Genomic DNA, 12,903 nt, shown 5'->3' with positions numbered 1-12,903 from the left:
CCTACACCTATGTCATTTCTCAAATATCTCATGCTTTCTTACCGTTAAGTTTCTTTATATATAATGATGAATAACTCCAGAATGTTCTTCCTCTTCACTTGCTTCAAATTAACTTTATTTGACTTTTAAGACTCAAATCATTCAAGATCTTCACTGTGACATCCACCTAGTCTGAATTGCCAATTTCTCTTTTTTCTTCCAAAGAATCATGTATGTATTTCTCTTATAGGATCTAAAATTATAACGTATTAGGGTGGTTATTTAATTATTTGACTCTCCAGTCAGATTGTGAATTCCTTAAATGTTTGGAGACTAGCTTATTTATACACACCCGATTATTTGCATGTGTATAAGTAAATATGTGTGAGAGTAGTACAGAATGTATATAGTAAAGGAAAAATTGTGATGTGACTCAGAGACAAAATACTTCCTAAATTGGAATCCCTCAAAAGAACAACAATATAGAAAGATGATAAAATATTTCATTTGTGTGTTTTGGAGGCTAAACACAGAAACAATAATAAAGTCTGTCTCATATGTTCTTTGCTAGATGTTAAAAAGAACTGTGACACTTGAGTAAAGTCAAGTAGGTGAGTATTTCTTTCTAAAATGAGTCACTGTAAATGAACTTTTTGTTCTACAGATAAATCCCTCTAAGAAATCAATTTTTCCTCTGGTTTTCTACTAATAGCAAAATAAATAAGTACAGGATGAAGTCGTCAAAAAAGTCCTCCTCCTGTCTGTTTTATAGAGCCAGCTTATGAACTACACCTGCTCTAAACAGACTGTCCTATCCAGCAAGATCAGTCAGTGCTGTGAACTTCCAGTGCCATTCCGAGGGGAATGCATTATCAACTCAGAAAATGAGGACAAACCTGACCTTTCGTCCCTGCCACTCAGCAGGTTTACAGAAGATCGATTTGTATGCAAACAATTCACTGACAACCAGGATGACTTTCTACAAGAGTAATATAGCTTTTTGTAAAATCTTAGGGATGGAATATGTATACATAAATTCTGTGGGAGAGGTTACAAACTTGAATCATGATAGGATCCAGTTGGTGACAGAATTGAGTGGCCAACTGGGACCTTAGGCCAAAAGGAAATGCTTTGTGGAGTCCAGAGTTGGCAACTGCTATTCAGGTCCAGCCAGCCAGTTACTTGGGAATGTGGGTTTGGAGTGTTTGGTCTACTGTATTGAGAGAAGCTAAAAATCTCTTCATTTTTGAAGGTTCTCTACTAATATAGGAATTTAAAAAACAAAAACACCCAAGTGTTTGCAAACTTTATTCATAGGGACTAGAGATAAGCAAAAGTTTCAGATTACTATACATGGCCAGCTCTTCTATTCTAGTTAATACCCACTTTCAAATCCATGGTGTAGTATTTAAAGGTTAGAGAATAGGGGTATTAACCTTTTTGATGTCCATTCAGAGATACATGTTAATTTGTGCATAAGGCAAACTGATTTCAATACATGGTATCAAGATGATCTTGCAGTATAATTGAAATATTTTCAAAGTCACTTTGGGAAACAATGGACAATTGAAGTTTTCTTTTAAGTTTATTGTAAAATGACCTCAGTTGTATTTCCACAATTATATTTGATATTGACTAATAAAATTAAATGCCATTATCTGAATGTACCCATTACAAATTCCTAAAGTAGAATTTGGTACTGAAAAATCAATAGGCACGGGTCCTAGTGAAAAAGCATAAGGACTTATGAGTTAAGAGCCCTGAGTTGCATGCCAGCTTTGACACGCATAAGCTGTGAATGGTAGGTTAAAAAAATCACTGGATTTCCCAGGGTTTGAGGTGGTTGGAGAAGGTAACTTCAAAAGCTCCTTCATAATTCTGTAATTCCTTTGAAAATATTCTAAAATCCAATTTTGTTTTTGTGAATGAGATGAATGTGTAGATTATGAATAAACTGTTTGCACTTAAAGACTTCTTTGAAAAATAGGGGAAGATAGTGATTCAACACCTAAAGAGTACTCTCTTTGGGAAAAAAAAAAAAAAAAGCCTCAAAGATTACAGGGGAAAATGTCTTCTCACCCAAACACTTGAAATTAATTTTCATTGAAAGTAAGTAGAAACTCAGAACCAGAAGCTACCAGTGAACAAGTACGTTTTAGAATTAAGTTCTGAATCTGCCATTCATTATTGTGTGAAATGTCATGTTATTTTATTGATTCGGTTTTCTGATTTCAAAATAAAATTTCTCTGCCACCTTCCCAAGGTTTCTAAATGACTGAGGGTTAGTTAAACTTCATAACTGTAATTTTTTTAAGTAAATCATGGTCTCTGAATTTTATTGTTTACCTTCCAATTTATTTCACATGATACAGGTTTCTCTATGAATATTCAAGAAGACATCCGGAGTTGGCAGTTCCAGTGATTTTAAGAGTGGAAGCAAAATATAAAAATTTACTGGAAAAGTGTTGTAAATTGGAAAACCCTTTGGAATGCTATAGTCACACGGTAAACTCCTTTCTTTTTAAAATGTGTTTCTCATAAGTGATTACAAACAAAGCAAAAATTCCAGTGCTGTTAGAGTGCCACATTTTCGTAAGATAATTATAATTTTTCTAGCTAATTGCAAGCACTAGACAAGAAATAGGATTTCCTTAGAAACCAAGGCTGTAACATCTTACCTTATTACAGACTGTGTTTCCCAAAACTCCTTTTTTAAGTGACTATAGCATGGTGCCTAGCACAGTAGCAGGTAGCTTGAGAGTACAGTCCATTTGTGTATGGGGAGATTACCGCTTAAGCAGTTGTAGAAAATGTTCCCTTTCCAGGCCAGAAACCTTACTGTTCACAGGTAGAGCTCTTGTGCATTTGATATAGAAAAGCTGGTGGCCTAACAAACTTTCCTAGGTGCATGAGTTATCTTTGGTTTACCATGGCCAAGGCGGTTCTGTCTTTTGTTATTCTGATCAATGGCTTACACACTTGCAGAGGTCTAGGGTTGGGGGTGCAAAGGCCTGTCTTGTCCTCTCTGGCCTCAAGCAGGTACACCTGAGACTTCTCTGTTCTCCAAAGCACAGGGAGGATGATTTAGCTTCCTGAGGGAAGCAGCTCATAGCATCCCTGCTTGGTTTTCACAGTAATAACTGTACTTAGCAACTTTCAGGAGCATGGATGTTTGGAATTTACAAAACAGCTTTACAAGTAAAGCTTACAACTATTTGATCATAAATATATGCCCCTGTAGCCTGGCATGATAGGCAATGCCTACATTACCAAGCACATTGTATAAAGGAGAGTTGTTTTAGTCAACTTTTTTACTCTTTTTTTTTTTTTTTTCCTGCTGAGACTAAAAGACCTGACAAAAACAATTAGAAGAGGAAACGTTTATTTTGGGGCCCATGGTTTCAAAGGTCTCAACCTATAGATAGCTGACTGTGTTGCTATGGGCCCAAGGTGAGGAAGAACATCATGAGAGAAGGGTGTGGTGGAGGAAAACTTTTCAGGACATGGCTCCACAAGAAAGCAGAAAGAGAAAGCTCCCCTTTCCATGGACAAGATATAACCCCTAAGGGCACAACCCCCAATGACCCACCTCCTCTAACCACTCCCTACCTGTCTACAGTTACCACCCAGTTAATACATATTAGAGGATTAAGGCACTGATTAGATTAAAACTCTCATAACCCAATCATTTCACCTCTAAACTTTCTTGCATTGTCTCACACATATCTAAACCATAACAAGAATACTGATTTCAGAAGACTCAAATGATTTGCCTGTATCACACAGGTAGTAAAGACAGTGCTAAGAATAAAATCAAGGTCAACTGCTTGCACATTGGGTGGATTTATTACTATAACAATCACTTCTTTTAGAATAAGGTAGATTAGATTTGACTAGTAAAGATGATCAATGTTCCTACTAAAGAGTTCAGCCTGCAGAATCAGTATCTTCTCACTAGAATCTCATTTGCATGGTTCAAGAATTCACTGAATTTGCCATTGCCTCTGAAAATTCCATCTAATTCACTTTGATGGGTACTTACAGCATGTTCACAACTTGAGCATGACTTATTTATTAAACCATGACTTCTTAACACATATGTGTATTTCTGTATGTATATATCTGTATCTGTGCTGCTTTTGTAAAAAGGCTATATTATTAAAATAACCAATAGACATACATGCACAGACCAAACAAATTTATCAACTTCCTCTGCATTTCTCTCTTTGACATGATGAATAATTTGCCTTGAGCTTGTAGAACATTCCAGTTAAACCCACAAATGGGTTTATATCAAGGGAATCCAGATGCCAATCTTGTTGTCCCACATCTTTGCCACAAAATACATGGTGATTTCTCTTTCAATAAGATATGAATTTTAAGGTTTGTGAACTCATTAATGAGGCTCTGGGTTTAGGAAAACATTTATGTTATATTTTTAGAAATGCTTTTGCAATCTCAGCTGAAGATAAATATTTGCAACCAATAGGGAAACACTGATTATCTCTATTTTTCAGAAAGAGATGTTCCAACGAGTGGTACAGGAAAGCCGTGATCATGTAAAAACTTACTGTGATTTATATGAGAAATTAGGCCATAGTAACTTCCATGACAGGTATGCCTCTAAGAGATTCAGGTTTGTGCTTATTAGTGACCCTTAGTTAATTCTTTTTTCTTTTTCTTTTCTTTTCTTTTCTTTTTTTTTTTTTTTTTTTTTGGTACTGGGATTGAACTCAGCGGCACTCGACCACTGAGCCACATCTCCAGCCCTATTTTGTATTTTATTCAGAGATAGAGTCTCACTGAGTTGCTTAGCACCTTGCATTTCTGAGGCTGGCTTTGAACTTGTGATTCTCCTGCCTCAGCTTCCTGAAGCCTCTGGAATTATAGGCATGTGCCACCACACCCTGCTTAGTTAATGCTTTTTTAAAAAAATTTTTTAAAAATTTTATTTGTTCTTGATACTGAGAATTGCCAAGATTTGCAGCCAACCCTAAAAATCTCACAGGTTGAGGAAAAATAGAAGCGAATGCAATAGGAGAGAGGAAGGGAATCATAGGGAAAGAGTAGGGGGAGGTAAGGGCATATACTGGAGAGTGAAAGTGATCAAAGTACATTATATGCATGTTTGAGTTGTCCCACAATGAAACCCACTATTATATATAATTAATTTGTACAAATAAAAATTACATAGAAATAACCTGTCCTTTGCTTTGTTAAGACAGATAACTATAAAACTTTGGGTATTTCTACATTGCTTTCCAGACCAGGTCTCCAGATGCCAGTCAATGTCCAGAGGTTAGGGAACAAGGCAGGGCCTATTGTCCCCTTGAAATCTCACAGGAGTCTCTTCCTTACATTTGAATGTTTAGTTTGGGGTTTTGCCAGTGATTTTGAGTTCAGGTTGCAACAGAAATCTAATCTAGGGTCCCTTTGTCAGTTTCAAGTCAGGTTCATCAAGCAAATTTAATATTTTTGTCACCACCAAGAAATAAATGTTATAAGTTATTTGCCAGAGGGAACATACACCCCTCTTGTGTACAGAAAGCCTGGTATTTCAAAGATTAAGTTGTCACAAAACAAAAGCCAATTTTTAGGAATCTTTAAGATCTTACTGTAATAGTCTATTAAGATGTAAAGTATTGAAGAAAACTTCAGTTTGATAGTTTGATAGAGTGTCTCATAATACTGAGCTTAAATCAAGTGTCCAAAATAATGGATCACAAAATGTCTTCTGGCTCACTTAGAAATACTTTTTTGGTTTATTACTTTTCTTTTTATGTTGTGTTCAGTTGTTAATGCTCAACCTAAGGATTAGATTGTGGTTCTCAAGATTTAGGATATGTCAAAATGTAAAAAGATGTGTTAAAACACAGAGTTTCTGATTCTGTGAGTCTGGGTTGGGTCTGAGAATTTGCATTTCTATCGAATTCCCAGGAATGCTGATACTTGTGGTCTAGGGCTCCCCTCTGATAACCACATGATTAGATTGTTGGTTTCATTGGATGTTATATAAACTACACTCTTCTCCAACTCCATTCTACTGTAGATACAGTAATTGGTTCTAATTCTGTGTTGTCTTCAGCATCTAGTTATGTCGAGTCTTTTAAAATCTCTTTCCATGTTTTTTTATTCTAAACAGCACTCTCCTAATTCAGGCCCTGAGTTTTTTTTTTTACCTGGAATGTCAGAATTTGGAATTCCATTCCCTCACTTTGCCCTTGCCCATCCCCAATCCATTCTTTATAAAGTAACAAAAATATCTTTAAAATAATGTAAATCAGATCGATTGTGTAACTAAGTTTTCTTCCTCTCCTACATCTCTCTGTCTTGCACTTTTCCCCCAAACCTCCAATCAAATAAAAACAAACCAAATTACAGTTGGTGACTTCATGACTTTCATTCCTCTTCACCTGGCTCTCTCAGAGTCCTTGTCAGATCTCAGCTCAGAAGTCAGTTCCTCAGGGCCACCTCTCCAAGTTCCCTAGGATGGGATTAGATGCCATCTTTTGTGTACTGTAGTGAAATATAATTAAAAACAACATCTCCCAACCCAGAAAACCTCTCTTCAAAGGTAGCAGAAAAATAAACTAGTGGGATTTTTATAGAATAAATATTAAATGGAAATATGATGTGCATCCCAGGCCATCCACAGAGAGATTGCAATGACAGAAAGAAATCTCATTCCCTTAATACACTAAAGCAGACACAACTCATTGCATACATGTTTTCATATAAACAATAACTAGTCTTCAAGTGAGAGGACTTGACAGTACCATTTGGTCACACATAGTTCATCCTAACTTTATCTGATAATTGAGGTGACCTTTTGTGATAACTATGTGACTTCATCCAGAGATAAAACAAAAACAAAGATGACAACAGAACAACAACAACAAAAATAAACTTCTTAACTTCTTATATCTTTAAGAGAGGAGGTAGTTTTGCAACTTGGAGCAAGGCTCCTGCCTTCCCACAAAAACATGGAGATAGGGGTATATCTCCCATATTTGCATTTTGAACAGATGGCTTCTGGGTCCCTAAGAAAGGCCTTTCTGGATCATAAAGTTGGAAAAAAGTTGTTTCTAGTTAAAAAAAAAAATTGCATGAGTTTCAAAGACAGAATACAAAATAAAGATATCTATAGTAAATACTCTAAGAAAAAGGAGGAGAGGATAATTCTTCTTTTATTTTCAATAGAATTGGGCCTCTTCTTTTTAATTTCTTGTTTGTCTTGACAGAACCTACAGTACTCTGCACTCTCCACACATTGAATGTACTTGTCCATCTCCCTCACTAGGGTGTGAGTCCCTTGAAAACAGGGTTTGATTCCTAATGGTTACTGTAGCCCCTATTTCCCCACATGGCAGATGATCACTAAAGATGACTGCATATATTTGTCTCAGAAGTTCTTTACTCTAGGTATGATTTCACAGTCATTCAAGTTAGCTGTCACAGTGTCCTTGATGAGAAAAAAAGGTGGTTTCAAGTAGAGCAGTGTATGAGGTAGGAAGAGACCTTCAGGTATATTCAATTTGCCAGTGGTCCATTTGACAAAAGTAATATAATTAAGTCTAGTTTAATATCTTATTCCTCCTAAATCAGAGATGATATCAGATATTGGGGAAAACTCTGTCGAATTGATGTTTCAGTGTGTAACCATTGCCAGTAAGAGCACATTGCTTTTTTAGGCTCATAATCCTTTACACTAAGAAAGTCCCACAACTATCTGCTCAAGAGTTGGTTGTGTTCACGAAGCAGATGGCAGCTGCGGCCTCCAGATGCTGCCCACAAAGTGACCAGCAACAGTTTGTCTGTATTGAGGACTCTGTAAGTACATCAGTGACGTTTTGTCTGCCTGCTCTTGAAAGTTCTGATCTCTAATCCCCAGCAATTCATCTCACTTCTGTGGACATCCATAAACTGTCAATGGAGCCTCATAATTCTTTTCTCAGGGGAAATTCTTGCAGGTAAGCTAATGCTAATTCTCTTCAAATATCAGCAGGGTAAGACTGTCACCTCCCTAACTTTGGGGATATTAGATTCACAAGGTTTTTCCCTGGATCATATCCTAGGGCCTATTGTTTGGATTTTTAAGACTGAAGTGATTTTGTCAACAATTTCAAAATAGTCTTTGAGACTAACTCATTCTAATCATACTCACAAATATTAAATTTTTGAGAACCCAAATGTGTTCAATTATAATGAGCAATGTCTTTTCAATGGTAGCAATAACTGGTGCAAGTCGGCTACCTTTTTCCCGGAATATTATATGACTAATAGTGCAAAGAGAATCAAAGGAAAAGCAGGGGTGGTCTTGAGGGATATTTCCTTCAGGCTATAGTGATGCATGACAAATTATTTCTTCCTCACAATGGAGAAAATTCCTCCAGGGACAGAATGCTCATGTCTCTGAGATTTAGCTCCTGGGTCTCTAGCAGTATTGTCCTAACTGTTCTGAATTCTTATTTGGTAATAGCTTTCTCTACTCTTTGTGCATGGTGGATCATATCCTCTACACTAACTTGGTCTTTATTTTGATAAAGTATCCTTATCTCAATTGTAGATTGAAAAAATATTATGTAGCCCGGCCTTCTTTTTAAAACAATATTTTTATTGTTGAATCATGCCTACCTTGAGGAATTCTTCTGATTAGACTTGTGTTTTCCTAAAGTCTAGTTTGGGGCAATCTCTTTGGTTACTTCTACAATGAATAAACCATACATTAAATGTCAATGTTTATTGATTTTAATTATTTCGTCCTTACATATGTAAGAGACAGAGAATTTGGGTAGTCAGTATACTCTGTGGGAGCAACAAACAAGCTTCTAGACAGCATACAGGTAAATATAGGTGTCCCAAAACCAATCTGGGAGGAAGGCAAGGTGGCAGTTCTAAAACTGTCAAGAAAATGCAGACAGGATTCCCAAGTTCTTTCGTTATTCAGTCAACAAATATGCATAGAGCATCTACTATGTGCCAAGTTCTGTGGTTGGTTACAGATGTCCAATTATAAAAAGTGGGAAGACATTGGATTTGAGCTTCTTGAGAATTGCAGCTACCAACCTTACATGTGAGTTAAGTTAGAGGTAGTGTTGACTTGAGGCTTGATTCTAATTTGGTGAAACGTAAGAAATTCCTGCCCCAGTCAACACTGGTCTATCAAGTCTACTGGGTAGACCTGAAGATGGGGTCAAAGTGAACTCAACTTGAAGATGACAGGAGGAGGAAGAACAAAGATAAGGATAAGGCTGCACCTGGCACTCTTCTGTTTTACCCAAAGTGAAATCCAGGTGGAACTAGCAGAAACTAGAATTTGAAAATACTTAAATGTAATCTCCCCCCGCCCCCCCACCCCGCGCCCCCGTTTCCATCCTCTTTTTCTTCCTGTCTCCCTCAGTCTCCCATTCTCCTTCCTCTATTAGACTTCCTTTCACTCACCCATTAATTTACATTTGATTGGTTATTTATGTTAACCTATTCTTTCCCCAGTCTTTATTTTACTCTAGCTTCTGCACAGAGAGAAAGCATTCGACCTTTGGGTTTCTGAGTTTGTCTAATTTCATTTAGCATGATATTCTCCATTTCTATCCATTTATCAGCAGATACCAGAATGTCATTCATTTTAATGGCTAAGTAGAACTCCATTGTACATATATACCATAATTTCTTAATCCATCCATCTATTGACAGGCACATGGGTTGATTTCATAATTTAGTTATTGTGAATTGCGCTGCTATCATCATTGATGTGGCTGTATCACTGTAGTGTACTGATTTTAGATCCTTCAGAAAAATACTAAGAAGTGAGATAGCTGGGTTATATGATGGTTCCATCCCTAGTTTTTTGAAGAATCACTATATTGCTTTCCAGACTGGTTTATGAGTATGCAGTCCCACAAACAATGTACAAGTATACTTTTTAACCCACGACCTCACCAACATTTATTGTTGATTGTATTCTTGATCATTGCCATTCTGATTGGAGAGAGTTCTTTCTCTAAGTGTTTATGTCAGGTGTTTTGTTAAAGCAACTGAAAGCTGACTTACATTACATTCTTACATTACATGGTTGGTGTCTATGATTGTTTGAGTTCAAGACCTTTGATATATTCATTTTAGACTTGGATTCTGGTACCAGTCTGAATACATAATAAATGTAATCTTATGTTCTATGGGCAAAAAAAGTAATAACCATAAACCTCATCACTCTTATTTTAATTCTCTTCTGGAAAAGGCAAAACTCATTCTTGGAGCTCTGTGCAGAAGACACGAGGTTGAGCCTGTCAATACTGGTGTGGGTCACTGCTGTGATGACTCTTATGCCTTCCGGAAGCCATGCTTTGATGAGCTGCAAGTTTATGAAACTTATGTTTCTCCATCTTTATCTTGTGACCAAGTCATCAGCTTTAAAGAGGACTTGTGCAAAGCTCAGAAGAAGGAACTCCAAATTGAAAAGCAAAAGTAAGGATGTTTGCTTACTTTGTGTTCCACTACCAACAAGAAAGCTGATACGAAGAAATTTAACTGGATGCAGATATAACTATTGCATCATAAACAGAGCAGCTAAATGTATTGGGAGTCAGGTGGAATTAAGAATATTCAGGAATATTACAATTAGTCCTATCATGGCTGTTACCCTTATTTGATTAGTTAATGAGATAGAAGCAAATTTATCAGAAATATCAAGAGAAGTACATTATTATATTTTTCCTAAAATATCAACTTTGGAATATTTGTCTTATAAGGTGCTGCATGTAAAGAGGGTTCTGTGATCAGGTAAGTTTGGAAATATTAATTTCCTTTCTCCTCTTGGAAAGTAATCTTTTCTATCTAAAGTGGAAGTCAGAGAAGTCCTGTAATAAACTAAATGACTTGGCTTGTTCTTATTAAGAATCATTTGGGCTGGGAATGTGACTCAGTGGTAGAGTACCTGCCTAACACATGTGAGAGCTTGGATTCAACTTCCTGGACTACCTCCTGAAAAAAAAAAAAAAAATTTGTTTGGGTCACAGAACCTAAGATTTTGAGGACCTGTATGACAGGAAAGTGTTTGAACTATTCCATTGGCGTGATTGATATTACTTCAACAGTATATCATTATTTACTACCACTTTCAGTGTTATTACTAGGATTGCCTGAATCTGTTTTGAAGAACAGGTTTTGGGTGATACATGAAAGTTGCCAGCTGGGAGATAATGTAATGCCTGTGAATCCAACTCCCTGAATCCTTGATTTCCCTCTTTTTCCTTTTTTAATGCAGTCCCTTGCACCAGATAAGGCTTTGTGATGACTTATCATAAGAATACAAAATATCACTAGGAGTTCTCAGTACAGGAAATAAACATTTAAATGCCAAATATATTTCCTAAAAAGATCTAAAATCCATCAAAGCATTGTGACAACGGGAGGAATTTTAGATATGAATTAATCTTTCCTACCCCAAGTTTAGGAAATCCTTCTAAAAACACTGTGCAGTTCCTCTATAAATATATCCAGTGATGGGAAAGCAGCCTATTTTATCTTTAGATATGTTATGTTATTGGAAAGTTCATCTTTTTGTTGTTGCTATTGTAAAATGGAAATGCTTCCTTGTCACTTCCAACCAAATTTGTATCTCAGAAGCTACATTACTGTGTAGCTAGTGTAAACTATACCTCTATGCAGTAGTGCAAGGACATATTCTTATTGTTTGACAGTTAACTAGGGATGAGGTAGGATTTCATACTCAGGTGGACTTCCAAGGAGAAGGTGAGAGGAATGATATAGAATGTTTCCCAAACTTATATATACCATAGAAATACATATGCATGTGTAGGTGTATGTATCATGTGAACATGTTTACATACTGGAAAATTTTATGAATAAGTGATTTTCAAAATGCTATTGCTGTTACTAATACTAAAGCCTATTGATTGGAAATGCTGCCAGTAGAATGTGCTCTCTCTACATCTGAACAGGATTTCCCAATGTGTGCTCCATATTTAAGAAGGTTTCTGGAGCAAAAGAACTCAATCCAAAGATCTTATCTGCTCCCACTTTTACAGCATCTATTAAAATATTTAGTTATTTCACTGTGCTGTTTTTTTCCCTCCACTACTGCAATCCATTATCAAGTTTGCCCTCCTTCCATCCTCTCCTCATATATGTAGCATTTACTTTTACTGCATAACAAATCACACAAAAATGTAGTGGCTAAAAAACATCAATTATTATTGCTCACAAGTCGGCGGGTTGATTGAATGGGTCTGCTGACTTAGGCTAGTCTGGACCATTTTCATCAGTGCTTGCTTATGTGTTCACAATCAGCTGGGGGCTGGCTGGCTTTGGCTGGCCTCAGCTAGGATAGTTTATCTCTGCTGCATGGGGTCCCCTATCATCTGGCAGACTAATTCCTCTTCTTCATATGGTAGGTGGGAGAAATGGCAAGTGTGGAAGCCACATGAGGTGGAATTGAACCATGTTGGTTCTGCTGGAAGGCAGGTCACAAGGCCAGCCCAGATGAAAGAAGTGTGGACATAGACTTTATTTCTTGATAAGAAGAATTGAAAAGTCACATTAAAAAGGATATGGACACAGGGAAAGGTAGACAATTGGGTACCAGTTTGCAATCAATCTGTCACATGTGGATCATTAATGTGGTTGCTAAAATTACAAAAAAATGGTAAACGGCAAGATAATGGTGGAAAACAAGTCATCAGAAATGAGGGGGCATGACCAGGTTTTCTCTATGTGAAAGAAATAGGGGGTGAAAGTAAAGTTCACTGATATATACTTCAAAGGGGCTGTGGCTATCAAAGGAGAATAAAGGAGAGACATGTTGGAAGCAGTAAAAGGGATCCAGGTGCTAAAGTCAGTGGTACTCAAGCAAAAATAGTCTCCTTTTTCCATTTTATTTTATTTTATTTATTATTGCTGTTGTTA

At 36.6% G+C, this 12,903-nt stretch overlaps 1 protein-coding gene across 2 annotated transcripts in view; it reads left to right on the top strand.

Moving 5' to 3' along the window:
• The window catches only part of LOC124994096 (alpha-fetoprotein-like), a 42,383-nt gene that overhangs the window by 13,072 nt on the left and 16,408 nt on the right, over positions 1 to 12,903 (top strand). The window contains exons 9-13 of one of the 2 annotated variants that reach the window (XM_047565796.1): positions 752 to 903; positions 2,352 to 2,484; positions 4,497 to 4,594; positions 7,671 to 7,809; positions 10,217 to 10,443. In XM_047565796.1, the coding sequence (XP_047421752.1) occupies positions 752 to 903; positions 2,352 to 2,484; positions 4,497 to 4,594; positions 7,671 to 7,809; positions 10,217 to 10,443 (749 nt within the window). Of the gene's footprint in view, positions 1 to 751; positions 967 to 2,351; positions 2,485 to 4,496; positions 4,595 to 7,670; positions 7,810 to 10,216; positions 10,444 to 12,903 lie in introns of both variants that reach the window. The other variant, XM_047565795.1, reaches the window with a different exon arrangement.

Source organism: Sciurus carolinensis, chromosome 10 (genome assembly GCF_902686445.1).
Source record: "Sciurus carolinensis chromosome 10, mSciCar1.2, whole genome shotgun sequence".
Classification (NCBI taxonomy): Eukaryota; Metazoa; Chordata; class Mammalia; order Rodentia; family Sciuridae; genus Sciurus; species Sciurus carolinensis.
This window is presented reverse-complemented; position numbering and strand designations above follow the sequence as displayed.